Source organism: Bos indicus, chromosome 6 (genome assembly GCF_029378745.1).
Source record: "Bos indicus isolate NIAB-ARS_2022 breed Sahiwal x Tharparkar chromosome 6, NIAB-ARS_B.indTharparkar_mat_pri_1.0, whole genome shotgun sequence".
In the NCBI taxonomy this organism is placed as follows: Eukaryota; Metazoa; Chordata; class Mammalia; order Artiodactyla; family Bovidae; genus Bos; species Bos indicus.
This window is the reverse complement of record NC_091765.1, coordinates 16,632,464-16,650,966: the sequence shown is the minus strand read 5'-3', so window position 1 is coordinate 16,650,966 and position 18,503 is coordinate 16,632,464. Positions and strand designations below refer to the sequence as shown.

The 18,503-nt window shown below is 36.6% G+C and overlaps 1 protein-coding gene across 2 annotated transcripts in view; it reads left to right on the top strand.

The window, feature by feature from the left end:
* Positions 1 to 18,503, top strand: part of SEC24B (SEC24 homolog B, COPII coat complex component) — an 80,559-nt gene that overhangs the window by 49,894 nt on the left and 12,162 nt on the right. For both annotated transcript variants that reach the window (XM_070791075.1, XM_070791074.1), the window contains 7 exons: positions 439 to 656; positions 7,323 to 7,504; positions 11,076 to 11,178; positions 12,793 to 12,919; positions 14,306 to 14,415; positions 15,257 to 15,369; positions 18,138 to 18,256. In XM_070791075.1, coding sequence (XP_070647176.1) covers positions 439 to 656; positions 7,323 to 7,504; positions 11,076 to 11,178; positions 12,793 to 12,919; positions 14,306 to 14,415; positions 15,257 to 15,369; positions 18,138 to 18,256 — 972 coding nt within the window. The remainder of the gene's footprint in view (positions 1 to 438; positions 657 to 7,322; positions 7,505 to 11,075; positions 11,179 to 12,792; positions 12,920 to 14,305; positions 14,416 to 15,256; positions 15,370 to 18,137; positions 18,257 to 18,503) is intronic.

Sequence of the window (18,503 nt, the reverse complement as noted above, 5' to 3'; positions counted from 1 at the left end):
TTGCTTTGCTTTGTTTTCTGCTTCTTAGCCCCATTTCTGCTGAGAGAATAAAGGGAAAAAAATAACTTTTCGTATATATAAATATATATTTATATTATAACATATTCTATATTGTATTTATTATATACATTTAATATGTTATCTGTTAGGAATATCAACTGCAGTATGTGTCAGTGAAATGATACAAGATGGAGTTTCCCTGTAATATATTTGTTAAAAAAAATAAAGATGGAGTAGGAACATGTGAAACAAGATTAGCAAAATATTTAAAGCTAAGTAATGGATATATGGGTTTATTATTTTGTTCCATTCTTGTATACAGTCACAATTTCTCATAATAAAAAGTTTTAATAAAAGAAAGTGTCAAAGTAGTGGCTCACCCAGGCGTCTTTGTGGAGTGCTGCTTTTCAGTGAACACCATGCTTTTTCCTTTGTTAGATGTGCTTTCCTCATCAGCAAGTAGTCCTGCTCCTGACCCCGCTCCTGACCCTGCTCCAGCGCCAGCTCCAGCTGCTCCTCAGCCTTCAAAAATGCCTAAGCCATTTGGGTATGGTTATCCGACTCTTCAGCCTGGGTATCAGAATGCCACAGCACCACTTAATTCTGGAGGACCACCCAGTAGCCCAGTGTATTCTGGATTCCAGCAGTATGCTCAAGTATGTATTTAGTCATATAAAGTTATATAAAAATTGTGGAATGTAGCAATTCTGACAAGTCCCTGGTGATTCAAATGGATCATAAGTGCTAATATAGATAAGCCTAGATTAAACATGCACAGACTTTGATTCCAGTTTGTATGTGCATGTTTATGTGTGTATGTATACAGAGAAGAAGATAAAACTGATTTTTCTTTTTTGCCTTGTACTTTTATTTTTCAGAGCCTCTGTAATATGCAGAGGCCCATTCATTCTATGATCAGGAAATTAAATCTTACTTTAAATTTTGTATTACTAAGCTGGCTTTCTCAAAAACTGACATGATATAAATGTAGTTTGGGATTTTGGTTTCAGCACTTAACTTGAAGTCTCTGTGACATATAACTAAAATTGGTAAAAGCTTCAACAAATGCTCATTAATACATTTGTTCATTATTTTTGACTTGACCTTTCATGGAGTTACCTCTTAAGTACCATAGCAGTTTATTAAAAGAACAATAAGTGTTTTGCATTTATACTTGTTGAGAGAAAGTAAAATATAAGGAAACAGTTTAAATGACAAAAGCATTCTACTTATAATAAAAAACTGCTCTCAGTAGACTAACTTTACAGAGATTTCATCTTATGGTGAACTGATGAAAATTAGAGAAGAAAAAAAAACCATTTCTTCCTGGAATTCAATTTTAGAATTAAAGTACTGAAGGAAGAAGGAAACTGGGAAAGGCACTGGAGAAATATGGTTGGTTAGTTCAGGTTTCCCTGCCTTCCATTTTGTTAGATTTTCTTTAGGGCTGTATTGGTCCAAATGGAATTCCATTTCAGGATAAATGAACAATAATGATTTAAGTACATAGCAAGGATGTGCATTTAAATTCTTATCTGTCTACTTAAAAAAAGATTATAGATTTTAATCTAATATTAACATTAACAAGGTAATTTTAAAAGAAGCCATTTATTTTTCAAGTCCTATTTAGAATAAGAGTATTTTACTTTAAATAGCTTTCTGTAGTAAAATTGAAAAGTGAAAGTGAAAGTCACTCAGTCATGTCCGACTCTTTGCGACCCCATGGTCTATACATTCCATGGAATTCTCCAGGCCAGAATACTGGAGTGGGTAGCCTTTTCCTTCTCCAAGGGGGTCTTCCAAACCCAGGGATCGAACCCAGGTCTCCCACATGGCAGGCAGATTCTTTACCAGCTGAGCCACAACGAGTAAAATTGAAATGACTCTAAATATTGCATTTAGTACAACCCAGTGGGAGGGCCCTGAATCTTAAGGGCTTTCTTGGTATTCATTTATTTGAGATGACCTATACTAAGTAGAGGGAAACCCCAGTGGTTGCCCTTTGAGGAAGAAAAAAACTTAAAATTAGTTTTTCAGAGTTGAAAAACAGAAAAAGTTGATGTTTTAAAAAGAAGGGAATCCCCTCAGTCCAGCGTTTAAGACTTGGTGCTTTCACTGCCTTGGGTTCAGGTTCAGTCACTGGTTGGGGAAATAAGATCCCACAAGCCACGTGGTATGGCCCAAAAAAAACCCCTAAAAATTAAAAAATAAATTAATTGTAAAAGAAAAATTAGAAAACGATTTTAGGGCTTCCCTGGTGGTTCTGTGGTTGAGAATCTGCCTTGCAATGCAAGGGACGCCAGTTCAGTCCCTTGTCCAGGAATATCCCATATGCCAAGGAGCAACTAAGCCTGTATGTTACAGCTGCTGAACCTGGGTGCTGAGAGCCTGTGCTCCAAAACAGGAGAAGCCCCTGCAGTGAGAAGCCCTTATACCACCACTGGAGAGTAGCCACCGCTCACCACAACTAGAGAAAGCCTGTGTGCAACAGCAAAGACCCACCACAGCCAAAACATTTTTTTAAATCTTTAAAAATATATATTTTAGTGAATATTTTTAAAAAAAACCCAGATACAGATACTGTATGGCTTTTTTTTTTTTTTTTTTTAATTAAAAAGCGGTGCATGAGCAGTTGTAGGATAATGCAGATAAACAGAAACGAAGAAAATAAATACCAGCCAGTATTCCCACCATCAAGATATAAACAGTAACACTTGCAGTTTGTCCTTCCAGGTTTCTTGCTATATGTATCTACGGGAGAAAGCCAGTAAAGGAGCTGGGCATCTAAATGACTTATTTACACAGACAAGTTGATAAATATGAGCATCATTTTACATTTTTTTAAAAAATCCTTGAACAGCATGAGAGGGAACCTGTCCACATTATTTCATACCTTTCATCTAATAGCTGCGTAATGTTTTATAATCGCCCAGCCTACTGCTATTGGTCATAACTGAGCATCAAAATCAACGTGTACAAGTGTGCACAGACCGTTGTGCGTTTGTCTCATTATTTCCTTAGATGAAATTTCTTCAGGTAAGATTAGCCAATCACAGCTGCTAATACCTAGAATTTCTCCCTGCTTATTCATTCAGTGAAAACTGAGTTTCTTCTATGTGACAGCCCTACTCTAGGCACTGAGGCTACTTGAGGAAGCCAAGTGAACAAAACCGAGTTCCTTCTCTCAAGAAACTTGGTGGGAAGGCCGGACCAATAGGACAATAAGTAAATCCATACATTAACAAGCTGATTTCAAACAATTACAAATGCTGTGAAACAAGATGAATTGAAGAAATTGCAGGGCTTGGGTATATAAACAGGAAAGCCCTCACTGTAGAAGTTAAGTTTAGTTAATATTTGAATGACAGGAAAAGCCAGACAAGGATAAATATGAGGGTAGAGAATTTCAGGCTGCAGAAACATATATACAGAAACGTAAGGCAGAGGCCTGGAGAATCCCAGGGATGGGGAAGCCTGGTGGGCTCCCGTCTATGGGGTTGCACAGAGTCGGACACGACTGAAGTGACTTAGCAGCGAGGCAGAGGCAACTTTGACGTGTTTCAGAACTGAAGTCCCAGTGTGGCTCTAGCTCAGCTGGCAAAGGGAAGAATAATAGTAATGATATCACAGAGTTTGGGAAAGACCATAGTCAGAAACTTGAGTTTTACACCAGTGCAGAGGAAAGACATAGGAGATTTTATGGAATGGAATGAAATCTGGTTTATGTATTTAGAGAATCATTTGGCTACTAAGTGAAGAACGGATTAGGGATGGGAGTATTTGAAAATATAAAAATGGAAACAGGGAGACAGATGGAAGCTTTGCATTATCCCGGAAATAGATGATTCTGCTTTGTTCTAAGGTGGTATTGGCAGAGGGAGTAAAAAGTGGATGGATAAGGGATGTCTTTTGACTGATGTGGTGGGTGAGAGAAAGGAAGCATTAAGGATAACTCTTAGGTTTTTGGCAGGACAGCTGGATAGAGGGTAGTGTATTTATTTAGATGGAAGACAGAGGAATAGTTCTGGAAATGGGAATCAAGTTTTCCAGATTAATTTAAAATGCCCAGTAGACATCCAAGTGGAGATATCTAGCAGACGGTAGTTTTTGGTGCTCAGATATGAAGAAATAATGGACCAATTAATATTCCTAGCAAAAGTGTCTATGACTGCACTTCTCAGTATGCCAAGAATTATTTTTTTATAAGCAAAACTGTTTTACTATTTTCATAATTATTAGTTGTGTTTCCTTACTGAAATCCTTGTTCATATTCTTTCACCATTATTCTGTTCAGGTCCTTCTGGTTTGTAAAAGCTGTCTGTAATAAGTACATTAACCTTTTTTTGTCTAATTTATATTATAATTTTTTCCCCCAGCTTGACATTTGTTTTCAATTTTAATGTTTTTTTTAATACATTAGAGAAATGTTTATATAGTCATATTATAATTTTTTTTTTGTTTTTACCTTTGTATCCTTTAAAAGTCTTTCAATATCAAGATAGGAAAAATTCCCTCTGTATGTTTTTTTTTAGTTCTTTGGTGACTTTACTTTTGCATCTTTTAAGGTTTTATTTTGGTATATAAATATAAATCTCATTCTCTCCAAAATAGTTCTAATTTCACTGATATTAAATAATCTGTTCTTTCTTATTGATTAAATATTCTACCTTTATTTTATATCCTAAATTCTTAAATTTAAATTCTAAATTCTTATCCTAAACTTGGGTCTGTTTGGGGTTTTCTATTATACACTGTTACTAATTCATATAATCATTTTTCTCCCCTCCTTTACAGCTCTGATGTAAACTCAGTGAATCCCTTTTATTATGCAGGGCTTTTTTCCTTTTGCTTAGCTTCAGTTACTATCAACAATTTGCTCTACTTGTTTTACCTATCCTCAGCACACATGCACGCATGCACATGCACACACATGCACACGTACACACACACACACACACACACACCCTTTTCTTGCAGAGGGTCTTAAAGCTAACCCTAGGCAGGGCAAAGTAGGGAGATGAAAAAGATAATTTCTTGCAAACTGTAATACCACTATTAGAGCCAACAAAATTAACAATAATTTCTAAATGTTGTTTAAAATTGAGTCAGCTTTCAGAGTTGCCTGGTAGTTTCCAGATTGCTATTCTGTAGTTGGTTTGTTCAAATCAAGACTCACTAATTGTATTAGCGTTATGTCTCTTAATTCTCTTGTTAACTCTAACACACAACTCTGCCCCTATTTTTTGTGCCTTTGATCTTTTGGAAAAAACTAAGTCTCTTGATCTATAGACTGTCCCACATTCTGAATTTGACTAATTGCTTCTTGTGGTATCATTTGACTTGTTCCTCTGTTTCATTTTCTGTGGACTAGAAATTAGATCCAATGGCTTGATTAAATTCAGTATATTACTTCATTTATTTATTTTGTAAGCCAAAATATATATTCTGATTCTGTGTACAACATAATAATACATGATTGTCTCACTTTAGTGGTGCTAAGATAGATTAGTGGGTTCCTTTGGTGACAGCCTTGTCCTTTCATTGTGAAGTTCCTCGTTAAGCTTTCACTCATCTCTTGGTATCTGTTTGTCATCTATTCCAGATGACCATTACCTGTATCATTTATTCCCATATGGGTTGTAAAATAGTGATTTTCCTGACTTTATCATTCTGTACTGATTAGCTGGAATTCCTCAGTATGTTCACATAATGGAGTGTTTGATAACTGTACAAAAGAATGTGGAGAATCTCTATATACAGATGTAGAGTTACTGCTAGCACTTTTTTTTAGGTGAAAAGGTCACATTTAGAGCAGTGTATATATTAGTTTATATTGTATTATTAAGAAGAGACAATGGAAGGTAAGACCAAAAGCTAATAGTTAGCTTAGGGAGAGGGATCAAGAGTGAAACAAGATATTTCTGAATTATTGTAAAGTTTTGACATTAAAACTATGTAAATTTTACTCAAAAAAGCATAAAATGAATGAAAGATAGAAAGCAATCCTTGAAAATTAAAATCAAAAAGAAGTGAACCAGTTTATCAAGTTGAATACATTCTGATATAGAAAAAAGTATTGTTTTAACAAATCTTAGAACTCAGTATTTTGTATGTTCTGAATAGAAAATAATCTAAGGACAAAAGAACTACAAAGAAATCTTTAAATAACCTTGCACTTATAATAATATTAGTGTTGTTATATTGGAACTATCTTAGGATGTTGTAGGATAAAACAAATAAGTAAGGCTGTTATCAGAGCTTCCCAGGTGGCTCAGTGATAAAGAACCCACCTGCCGACACAGAAGACGGAGTTCGATCCCTGGGTTGGCAATCTCCCTTGGAGGAGGAAATGGCAACTCACTCCGGTATTGCCTGGAATATTCCAGGACAGGAGCCTGGCAGGTGCAGAGTTGGACTTGACTGAGCACATATGCATAATGCTGTTACCATTAGAATACAAGATTTTCAGCAAAAGAGAAGAGCGATAAAGGCATAAAATCAAAAAAATTAAAATGCCATTACCTAAATTTGAATTGGAAATGTCAGTGTGAACTCATTATTTTTTTTTTCTTCTATGATTTCTATCTCTATTGTAGAAGTCTGGAAGTAATAACAACACAATAACAATGTTATCTAGATTATGGTCTCTAGATACCATCCCAATTTAAAAGGAACCAGGAATCTTTGTTGGATAAATGGCTAATTTCAGTTCTGAAGAAGTGATACAGAATGTCATGCCAGAAAACAAGGAAACTAACAGAGACAATGGGTTCATATCAAAAGGACACTGAAATCAGCTGCAGGGGCTGTCACTGACAGAAGACTGGGTAGTGTGGGCTTCAGAGGGAATAGTAACTACAGTTCATTAAGTCACACTGAGTTAATAAGAGCCATGACTTCATAATAATACTAAAAATATAAAAGGAAACAAAAACTAAGCAAGCAGAACTCATGGAACATCATTATCATTCCTATGGCAGCAACACATTCTGAAAATTGAAAAACTTTAAGCATTTATCCTGCCTTTCCAGTATGCAAGGTATTCAGAGAAACCAAATTCTTGATGTTGAAAAGCATTGTCGAAATATTGTTAAGTTTAACCATTCACATAAGGTTTAAATTTTTTCAGTATTTTTGCTTTGAGTTTTTTAAAGAGTGCTTTAAACTGAGCTGTCCAATTAGGTTTTTCTACTTTACAAAGCTAGATTCAAATTTTATCTTTTTGCTTTCCTGTATGTTAATTTCCTACACATAGTATAATAAATTGTATTCTTGTTTGATACATTGTTCTTCTGTGTTGTTTCAAATTGCCCTTTCTGCAGTATCCTGGTATGAACCAGCTGTCCTCCAGTCTGGGAGGATTGAATCTTCAGAGTTCTTCACAGCCAGAAAGCTTGAGACCTGTCAACCTTACTCAGGAGAGGAATATTTTACCCATGACTCCTGTTTGGGCTCCTGTACCCAACTTGAATTTAGACCTCAAGAAATTAAACTGTAGCCCAGAGTAAGTATTTATAATCTTTAGTAAGTAAAAACCTTGTCAAAAACATTGCATGACTTTCAAACATAGTAAAAATATTATGGTATTAATTCCTTGATTGGAAGTTTTGTTAATGTGAACTCTTGTAATTTAGTTTGTGTAGAAATTCTAGATGTAAAATTTAGTTTAAGTCATCGGTTCCTGTCCTCTTTGTTGCTGTCGAGTCTCATTCCTTGTCTCATTCCCTATTATCTAATGCTAGGGAAAGTTTTTTCTGTTTTAGTGAAGGGTTTTAGAAACCCAAATCTAACCATATTTTTCTTAAATTTCTTTCTCCTCACTTTTTACCAGTAGTAACTTCTTTTAAAGTAATCTTCCTTTTAAATTAGGTGAAATCTTAATTTAATGCAATTTCAATCTCTGCTTGAAAAGGATACAGATTAGATAAGTAGTTTTATTTCTAAATTTTCTTTTCCCACTTAGTGTTGAATGAGAAGACCCTTGCCCCAATGTGTATTTATCCATTTATTTAGCCTGAATATTGATTTGGATTTTCTTTATTGAGTATTTCCTCACCTCACAGAGAAGTTTAGTTGGCAGCCTCCATCTGATGGCCACAAACCAGTGGTGTATAAGCTCTGTTACTCACTTGCAGTGCCCCCCAAACCAAAAGTCCTCTGTTAGTGCCTGCTTTCTGTTTTTCTGTCTCCTAAGTCTAGAATGTTTCTCTCTACCCAGACATCGTCCTGCTTCTGGAATCTCTCCTCATAAACTCTGCTTCACAGACAACACTGTCTTCCTTGCATTAGAATAGTGTTCTTTAGAGGCAACACCGGAGAAGGCAGTGCACCCCACTCCAGTACTCTCGCCTGGAAAATCCCATGGACAGAGGAGCCTGATGGGCTGCAGTCCGTGAGGTCGCTAAGAGTTGGACATGACCGAGCGACTTCACTTTCAGTTTTCATTTTCATGCATTGGAGAAGGAAATGGCAACCCACTCCAGTGTTCTTGCCTGGAGAATCCCAGGGATGGGGGAGCCTGGTGGGCTGCCGTCTATGGGGTCGCACAGAGTCGGACACGACTGAAGCGACTTAGCAGCAGCAGCAGCAGAGGCAACATATATATATGTATTTTTAAGGCAATAGTTTTCCAGCTTAAAAAATAAAAAAGCTATATGTATTTTTAAGGCCCTAGTTTTCTAGCTTAAAAAAAAAAAAGCTAACAAGTTCCTCTCTTTTTAACCAAAGTTTTATATAGATTTCTAATAGAGGAAACAGAATATGGGGGTGCTTTGAGGGTTCCACCTCTTCCACCATCCCCTACACCAGCCCCCAATCAGTGCCTAAGGCAGTGCCAAGACCATTTCCTAAAAAACGTAAAACCATTGATTCCAGATTGAAAGGTAGCTGCCCAAACTATGTGTAAGTTGCTATCAGGTCAATAAGTATGTGAATTATGGCCCTGTACTATGAATGGTTAGGCACCCCCTCCAAGTAGGTAAATACAGTATATGTTTACGTGTAAGAGATCACATAGATAGGGAATAGTTCTATGTTTCTACTCAATTATGTGTAAAATACATAAAATACCTTGTACCTAAATAGCAGAGTATTAGGCTTTAGAGCATCGGAGAAGGCAATGGCACCCCACTCCAGTACTCCTGCCTGGAAAATCCCATGGACGGAGGAGCCTGGTAGGCTGCAGCCCACGGGGTCGCTAAGAGTGGGACACGACTGGGCGACTTCACTTTCACTTTTCACTTTCATGCATTGGAGAAGGCAATGGCAACCCACTCCAGTGTTCTTGCCTGGAGAATCCCAGGGACGGGGGAGCCTGGTGGGCTGCCGTCTATGGGGTCACACAGAGTCGGACACGACTGAAGCGACTTAGCAGTAGCAGCAGCAGACTTTAGAGCATAGATTTAGAATTTGACAGACCTAGATACTTATTGTGGTTCCACTGATAAGTATCCATGAAGCTGTGCCAATACTCTGTGTCTCAAGTCTGTGTTGTCAACTGTATAACAGAAATAGTAATTGTGTCTGCATATTAAGATGAGTCATTCAGCATTTCAGTCAGTTCAGTTTGGTCACTCAGTCGTGTCCGACTCTTTGTGACCCCATGGACTGCAGCATGACAGGCTTTCCTGTCCATTACCAATTCCTGGAGCTTGCTCAAACTCATGTCCATCACGTGAGTGATGCCATCCAACCATCTCTCCCTCTGTCGTTCCTTCTCCTCCCGCCTTCAGTCTTTCCCAGCATCAGGGACTTTTCCAGGGAGTCAGTTCTTCGCATCAGGTGGCCAAAGTATTGAAGCTTCAGCTTCAGTCCTTCCAGTGAACACCCAGGACTGATCTCCTTTAGGATGGACTGGTTGGATCTCCTTGCAGTCCAAGGGACTCTACAAGAGTCTTCTCTAACACCACAGTTCAAAAGCATCAATTCTTCAGCACTCAGCTTTCTTTATAGTCCAACTCTCACATCCATACATGACCACTGGGACTGAATGCTTTCTAAATTAGGTGCCAGACACTGTTTCTAGGTGCTGGGAATGAAGCGGTAAACCAAAGTTCTCAGTCTCATGCAGCCTGTATCCTATTAGGGAAGACACACTGTGAATAATCAAACCAATGGGTATGCAACGTAATCTCAGAATAACTCTGAAGTAGAGAATAGAAAGGATTGAGGTTGATTATTTTTAATTGAGGAGTCAGGATAGGTTTTCCCAAGGAGTTAACATTTGAATAGAGATCTGAATGAAATGAGAGATCAAAATGTGACTCTGGAAAGAGGGCGCCAAGCTGCATGAACAGCAAATGCAGTGGTCCTGAAGCAGAAACCAGCTTGGTGTGTTCGGGGAACTCACCAGTGTGGAGTCAACCCATATCTGGATTATTTCAACATACTGTCAACCACTCTTCTTAAAATTCCTGTCACCATTTCCAGCACCTCTGCTTTGTATCTCTGGTTGCTCCTTTATTGATTCTGTGTCTGCTGATCTCAAGTTGTGAGCACTAGTCTGTGAGAGGAATAGTGCTAGGGTGACACAGTGAACAAAAGGTTGCTGATAGAGAAGATAAAGTGCACAGCTAAAGCAGGTCAGACTACCTGATGCCATAGAGGCATAAGTAGACCTCAGAGCACAGAGGAAGACGTCTTTCCTTCTGACTTGTGAGCAGGGTGAGGGTGGTTTCACAGGAAGCTAGAACTCTGATGAGTCTTAGAAAAAGGAGGCGTTCAACAGGTGAAGGACGCACAGTAGAGCAGGAGCCGCATCCTTAAGATGCAAAGGTACCTTTTCACTCATGTTTTCTGCCCCCTGCTGTTCACGCCCTGACGGTCATACTAGAGTTACTGTGTTTTCCTGAGTGTGTTATACTTTTTCACCATGAAAATGTTGAGTCCTTAATTTGGATCTTTTGACATATAAATTACATATATACCTGTTAAGTCATCAGGACCCTCATAGTTCTGTAGTATGTCCAGTGATTTTCACGTATCCTCTTGACTGTCTAGCTGTCTGCAAGTATCCACATCAGTATTAGTATTTTTCCTGATAGCTAACATAGTCCCTGTTGTTTCTGTCTTTACAGTTCATTTCGGTGTACTTTAACAAATATTCCACAGACACAGGCGTTACTGAATAAAGCTAAGCTTCCTTTAGGATTGTTGTTACATCCCTTCAGAGACCTAACGGTAAAGTAACATATTTTAAGGTATTTGTGGGTGTTGACCTCTGTACTTAATGTGCAAGATGTTTGGATTGTATATTTTCTTAGAATTTTTATTTTCTTTTATTGAAGGTAGAATTAATTATTTCAGTTTCGATACAACAAACGTTTTCTGTCACCTGCTGATAGGAGCAAAAACGTAGAGGCAGATAATTGCGGTGCAGGATGACTAATACCTGTAACTAATCAGCATCTGTGACGTAGTTCAGTAACTAGCACAGTACTGGAGGGGTTTCCTCTGGGCACAGTAGCAGGTGTTTTCTACAACAATGAGATCTGAGCTGGGTTTGGAAAGAGTAGTAGTTTTAGTGGTACTGTGGAATGGCCATAGGTGACAAACTTCAGCAGTTATTTTTAAACATAAAGGAAACACCACCAGCGGTGCACAGTTAGGGAGGAAAACCATACAGTTGTTCCCAACTGTATTAATCAAGTAACCTTTGTAATAATAAAGTCTAAATTCTTAAAGCCTATTGAATTAAAATGTTATTTTTTAAAGTTTCCATAGTCTATTTGATATAATACCTAGCATGCTGGATTTTTATACATATTCTGGTATTTCATGCAAGCATATTGTATTTAAACTAAAATTCCTAAACTTCAGAAAAAACATTTAATCAGATACATTTTATTTATACTTTATAAGTTGTGTTTCGCCCTCATACTTCTTTATAACTACGGTTTTTTTACCCTCTATTGCTAATGAGTTTCTTGTGCTCTCATTCAACCAAAAAATATTTTTTGATTACCTGTCACGCTGAGTGCTGAGGATACAAAGGTCATTAAGCTTCTTTGTGGAGTTTTCTTTCCTCAAGTGAATAGAAAATAAAATAATTATAATATATGATAAGTACCTTCATTATATTCATTCAGTAAGTACTATTTGACCAGCTGTAATAAAATTGCAGCCTTTATTTCTAAACCAACATAGGTAATTTCCCAGATTCTGGAAGTGTATACGCTAAATTGGCAGCAGTGACTTCCTTGGGAATGTAGAATTCTGGGTAATTTTTAATTTTCTCATTTTCAGTTAAATATATTTCCTGATGTTTTCACAAATAACATGTAGTTACTTATGTATAAAGTTCCTGTCCCACACTAAGCCTTGAGAGATGTACTGTCTTTAAGGCACATTGTCCTTGGTTTCTGCTGACCCGTGGTCCCCATCCAGGCTGTATGGCTGCCTAACGAGCAGGGCCTTGGAGTCTGGTACCAGGTGCGGTCAGGCGGCAAAGACAGACATTTTATACACTACGAGTTTCTCACACTTGCTTCTTATCAGTTTAGCTGATAAGCTGAGGTTATTATATTATCTTGGCCAACCAGACTTGCTTCTCTGCCAGTAACTTTCATTACATTTGATTTGGCTTTATTTTACTGTTATTTTACAGTTTGTGTTAGAAGAGGGAGAAACTTGATAGCTGCTTATGTTGCTCAGTGCACCACTGGAATTTATTAAAATACTTCAGTTTCAAAACACAAATGTGTTTTCTGTTCTGCATAGGGAGCAGAGCAGTATGTGGTCCATTTTTCCTCTGGGGTGTTTTTTCTGCTACAACATCTTTATTCTTTTTCCTAGCAATTGCCAGTGATAACATCCAATACCATTGTGAGGTGCCGATCTTGTCGAACATATATCAACCCTTTTGTATCCTTCATTGATCAACGTAGATGGAAATGCAATTTGTGCTATAGAGTTAATGATGGTGAGTTTCATATTCTTTTTTAATATTTGTTTCATTTATTTGTCTGTTCCAGGTCTTAGTTGAGGATGTATAGTTGTGGCATGTGGAATCTTTAGTTAACAGCAGGTGAGCTCTAGATCTCAGACTAGGGATCAAAGCTGGACCACCTACATTGGGAGCAGAGTCTTAGCCATTGGACTATCAGGGAAGTCCCTCAGATTCTTAAAATAACGTGTCTTATATTATTTTAGACATTTTGACATTGTTGCTATTATCTGGTGTCTCCTCACTGTTTATAAACTTTCATGACACTTTTAATGAATAGAATGCAGGCTAGGGACACTTCATTTTTGGCTGGCCAAGGGGATAATGCGGACTGCGACAGGGAGGGGAGATGGTAAAAAGAATTCATAGATTATTTTTGAAGAAGTGAAGTGCAGCAGTGCAGCTCCGATAGATGAGAGCATGCGCACTAATCATGCTTGACCCTGACAAGTTTAGGTTGTCTTCTTTCTGTACATGTGGTCCATTCAGCTCAGTGTAGATCTCTGCTGGTGTGTGTGGACACACGTGTGCATGTGCATCTGCTGTCCCCTTCAGGGACATGTCTTAGATCCTCTTACGATGATTGCTTTCAAATCTGTGTTTCTGATTTCTTTGCCATGTCATGTGACATAATAAATAGGACATAAGCCTAAGAAGAAAGGCTACTTGTGTCCTGGTTTTCTCATCTAATTTCAGAAGATAAGTTTTCTTGTCCTCCTGATTTGTTTTTTTAAAGAAGGTTTAGGGGATTAGTTTTTACCATTCAGTTCAGTTCAGTTCAGTCACTCAGTCGTGTCCAGCTGTTTGTGACCCCATGAATTGCAGCACACCAGGCCTCCCTGTCCATCACCAACTCCTGGAGTTCACTCAGACTCACGTCCATTGAGTCGGTGATGCCACCCAACCACCTCTGTCATCCCCTTCTCCTCCTGCCCCCAATCCCTCCCAGCATCAGAGTCTTTTCCAATGAGTCAACTCTTTGCATGAGGTGGCCAAAGTACTGGAGTTTCAGCTTTAGCATCATTCCTTCCAAAGACATCCCAGGGCTGATCTCCTTCAGAATGGACTGGTTGGATCTCCTTGTAGTCCAAGGGACTCTCAAGAGTCTTCTCCAACACCACAGTTCAAAAGCATCAATTCTTCGGCGCTCAGCTTTCTTCACAGTCCAACTCTCACATCCATACATGACCACAGGAAAAACCATAGCCTTAACTAGACGGACCTTTGTTGGCAACCATTAGATCTTCACAAAGCTTTTATAAACTTCATAAATATTAATGATAGAGGTGTTTATTTCTAGGCATATATATGTGTTTAGAAATTGTGCTACTAACTTTGTACTGGATTCCTAATCTTTTCTAGTTCCTGAAGAATTTATGTATAATCCCCTTACCCGATCCTATGGAGAGCCTCATAAACGGCCAGAAGTTCAGAATTCAACAGTGGAGTTCATTGCTTCTTCAGATTATATGGTAACTATTCAGTGTTAAAATTAGTCCTGCAGTGCAGTTGTATTGGTCATTTGGTAGTTTACTCTTAAGTGAATTCTTGTCTAAATTTTTAAATTGTCCATTGTATAATTTTTTTGAAATAGTGCTGAAACCTTGTACTTAACAAATAGATAACTCTTTGTATCTTTGTAAAGATTGCTTGATCTCCTAAAAGAACGCAGTTACATCACTAAGAAATGTTTCCTAATAAATGTTTCCTAATAAATATGTTTCCTACTTATCTACAATTTGTTGCCATTTTGATTTCATTACTTGCTTGTAATGAATATAAATATTCTTTTTACCATTTAGTATTTAAGATCCTTCAACAGAAAAACTCGTGTTTTTGTCAAAAATTGCTTTTAAGAACTTGCTTTACACCTAGCACTTAACCCTTGGGATTCAACTGCCATCAGGTGACCCAATGGTACTAATGATTGTCAGGTTTAAAAATATAAATGTTTAAAGTAAAATATTTTTAGGAGTAGGGAGAGGGTTTAAAGGTTAATATTTAATAATAAATATGTTTAATTTTCCTTGGAAAGATATCTCAGCTATTACTCTATCAGGAAGACATTTAGCCCATCTGCTTAACCATTACTGTGTAATTACTGCCAAATCATGTTTAATCCATGAACAAATTTAAAAGAAAAAAATCAAAGGAATGCCATTTTCATTACCTAAGATCTTATAAAACATTGATTCTATTTGTGTAGATACATATATATATATATTACAATCAGTAAATATCCAGTACTAGTTGTGATATAAAAAGAATGACTTATACCTACTAAATATGTTACATTATTTCTATTCCTTTCAGCTCCGTCCACCTCAACCTGCAGTTTACTTATTTGTTTTAGATGTGTCTCATAATGCAGTAGAAGCTGGATATTTGACAATTTTGTGCCAGTCACTGTTAGAAAATCTAGACAAGTAAGAATTTTTTTTACTCATTGTGTATGTGTGTGTGTGTGTTTGTGTGTATAAATGTATAAAATGTGAAGTGTGTTTATTAGCAGTTTATGGGGTTGGCTTTTATTAAGTTTGATTTCATTTATCACTAATAGAGTACATCCTATCTACTTTAGAATAAAGATCTACGTATATTATTTGGATTTATAACTTTGTATCTGAATCTTAAAACCATAATAGTTTTAATACTTAGGAATTTAGATTTTATCTCTAACTATCCCCCTGACTTAGCAAGTCTGTGCACTTAGATCCAGAAAACTCAACCTAGCCAGGGTATCAAGGATCTGGATGAGAGAAATCGAGCTGTAATTTATGCCTGAGCAAGAAGTTTTTCATAAGATAGTTTCAGATGTGCTAATGAGAAAATGAGCCAGATAAAGGGAAAGAGGGAATTGATAGTGTGCTGAATATTTTAAGAAGCCAGAAACTGAACTGGCATATTAGTAAGAAGCTTTATGGTGAAAGGGGAAACAAAGTATAGGATAAGGTGATTAAACTTATTAGTCTATCTACCAGTATTAGTCACGAAGGAGACCCTTAACTAACTTAAAAAGTGGATGTTCCAGGTCTCTGGGAAACAAAGTTGTTTGTACATCTCTTTTTCTACTCCAACACCCATGAGAAGTATGACTTCAGGTTGTTTGTAATAGTAGCTTCCTACTGCAGGGGTTCTGGACTTGTGTAGAGGTGTAGGGGTGAATATATATTGAATATATATTCTATATATAGTGTATATATTGAATATATTATATATATTGTGTATATATAATATATGTATTCAATATATATTGAAATATATTTCAGTATTCAAAATACATGAATATTTTGTCAGAAGTACTTGGTAATTCCAAAAGGTTCTTGTCTCCCCTTTTCCGTTTGAGTTTGAGTTTGAGAGTCCCTCTTCTGTTGAGTGCTAGCTCTAGTCGCTATAATTGCATATCACTGATCTTGGCCTGTGAATAAACTGATAACATGGAAACATTCAAGATTAAAAACATCCAGAGATATTAAATGATTTGCTTTAAGTTTCTGTTAGTAACTTAGTGATTTCATATTTTTGTCCTTGATTGAAGCATTTGCCCTTTTTAAGTCACAAGTGCTTAATTCAGACATGACTTTAGCAGTGAGTAGCAAAGGAAGACGCTCTGCAAAGAAATAGCTGTTAAGACTGAAGAGTTAGCTTGCTGGGAAGGTATTTGATGATATAGCACTAGAAATAGGAGCCAGTGCAATGCAAGAGACCAGGGCTCAATCCCCAGGTCGGGAAGATCCCCTGGAGAAGGAAGTGGCAGCCTACTCCAGTATTCTTGCCTGGAGAATTCTATGGACAGAGGAGCCTGGCGAACTACCTACAGTCCATGGAGTTGCAAACAGTCAGACACGACTGAGACAAACACATTCAGTTTTTACTTTCAGCAGAGATAAGTGATTATTTGCAAATTAAATGGTCTATGGAAAGCCAAAAAGATAACATTGGGAATGAAAAACAGTTTTTAAAATGTGTATGTTTGATTAAAGTGAAAATTAAAAGTATCAGAAAAGTAAAAAAGTAAAGGTGATAGGCTAGCAATAAGATATTATCATGCTTCTGGAAAGGGCTGTGTATGTAACTTTGAGAAAGGAAATTTGATGCTGGAGCGGTTCTAGCTCAGCTTTGTATTTTGGCCTAGAGGTACGTAGTCTCCATTGCGACTGATAACAAATGACTCTAATAATCAGTGACCTTAGAAATCTCAAAGAAGTGAAGAAATTAGTCTGTAGAAACAAGATAAACCTTGACCAGTATTACTAAGCTAAACACCTACATAATTTGTTGTTTTCTATTCTCTGAAATGCCTTTTTAAAAAATTGGAATATAATTGCTTTACAGTGTTGTGTTAGTTTCTGCTTTACAGTGTCATGAATCAGCCTCTGAGTAGCCTGATTGACCCTTCATAATAATAATAGTGCTGCTTGCTTTGATGCACACTGTTTCGGCATCCTGTAATATTAAAAAATATCTTTAAAGACATTGCTAAAACAATAAATTGCATAAAAAATCGTAATAAATTACATTTAAAAATTATAGCAGTTAACATGATGGTACTTAGAAATATACTGATACTTTTGTAAGACATGGCATCTATCTTATTAATAAGGATAGCTTGCCAGGCTTTTTTTTTGACAGACTTTAAATGGTTATTTATTCTTTGCTGTATTATTGACTTGAATACTGACAGAAAATTTGAATACTTGAATACTCACAGAATATTTTTAAAAGAGTGATCATAGATAAAATGTCTTGATGTTTCTGAATGTGGTTTTTATTTAAAAGTTTACATGTTAAAATCTTTTCTTGAATAGTACTCATTTTGTCAATCTGTTCTTAAAATACTGAAACAACATACATGATTTTTGTAATATTGAAACTGAAAATATGAGCAATTTTTACTTAAAGGAGTTTGTTTCAGAGGAAAGTTATCAAGAAATCTTTGTTTTTTAAGCATATCATTTTAAGTTTTGATTTATTATTTGAAGATAGTTCTGTTATCAGAGGCATGAACCCTGAACATGCCTGGTTTCATCTGAAAATGGAATGCTTTATATTTACTCTTTTCTGATATGCGTTGGTTTAGATAGGGGTAACTATTCTGTCCTCTATATAAAAACATAAACAATTATTCTTAGTATTTTTTAAAAAGAATATGTCACTTAGCATTTGAATTTAAAATGATCATTTTTATCCTTAGGCTCCCTGGAGATTCACGAACAAGAATAGGATTTGTGACCTTTGATAGCACTATTCATTTCTACAATTTGCAAGAAGGATTATCACAGCCTCAAATGTTGATTGTATCTGATATAGATGGTAAGCAGTGAATAAAACAAAACTCTATTAATAAAACAGAATTTTGGAATTCAGGGTACTTTATTTTACAACATATCTTGTCATAATGCTATACAGATAATTTAGCTCATTAGATACTTGTTTTAAAATAATTGCTTTCCTGGAAAGTACTTGAGTCAAAGTTTTTTACACCTATGTATGTGTACTTACACATGCTCACACACACACATGTATGATATGTACAGAGGATATATATTAAAGCAGTATT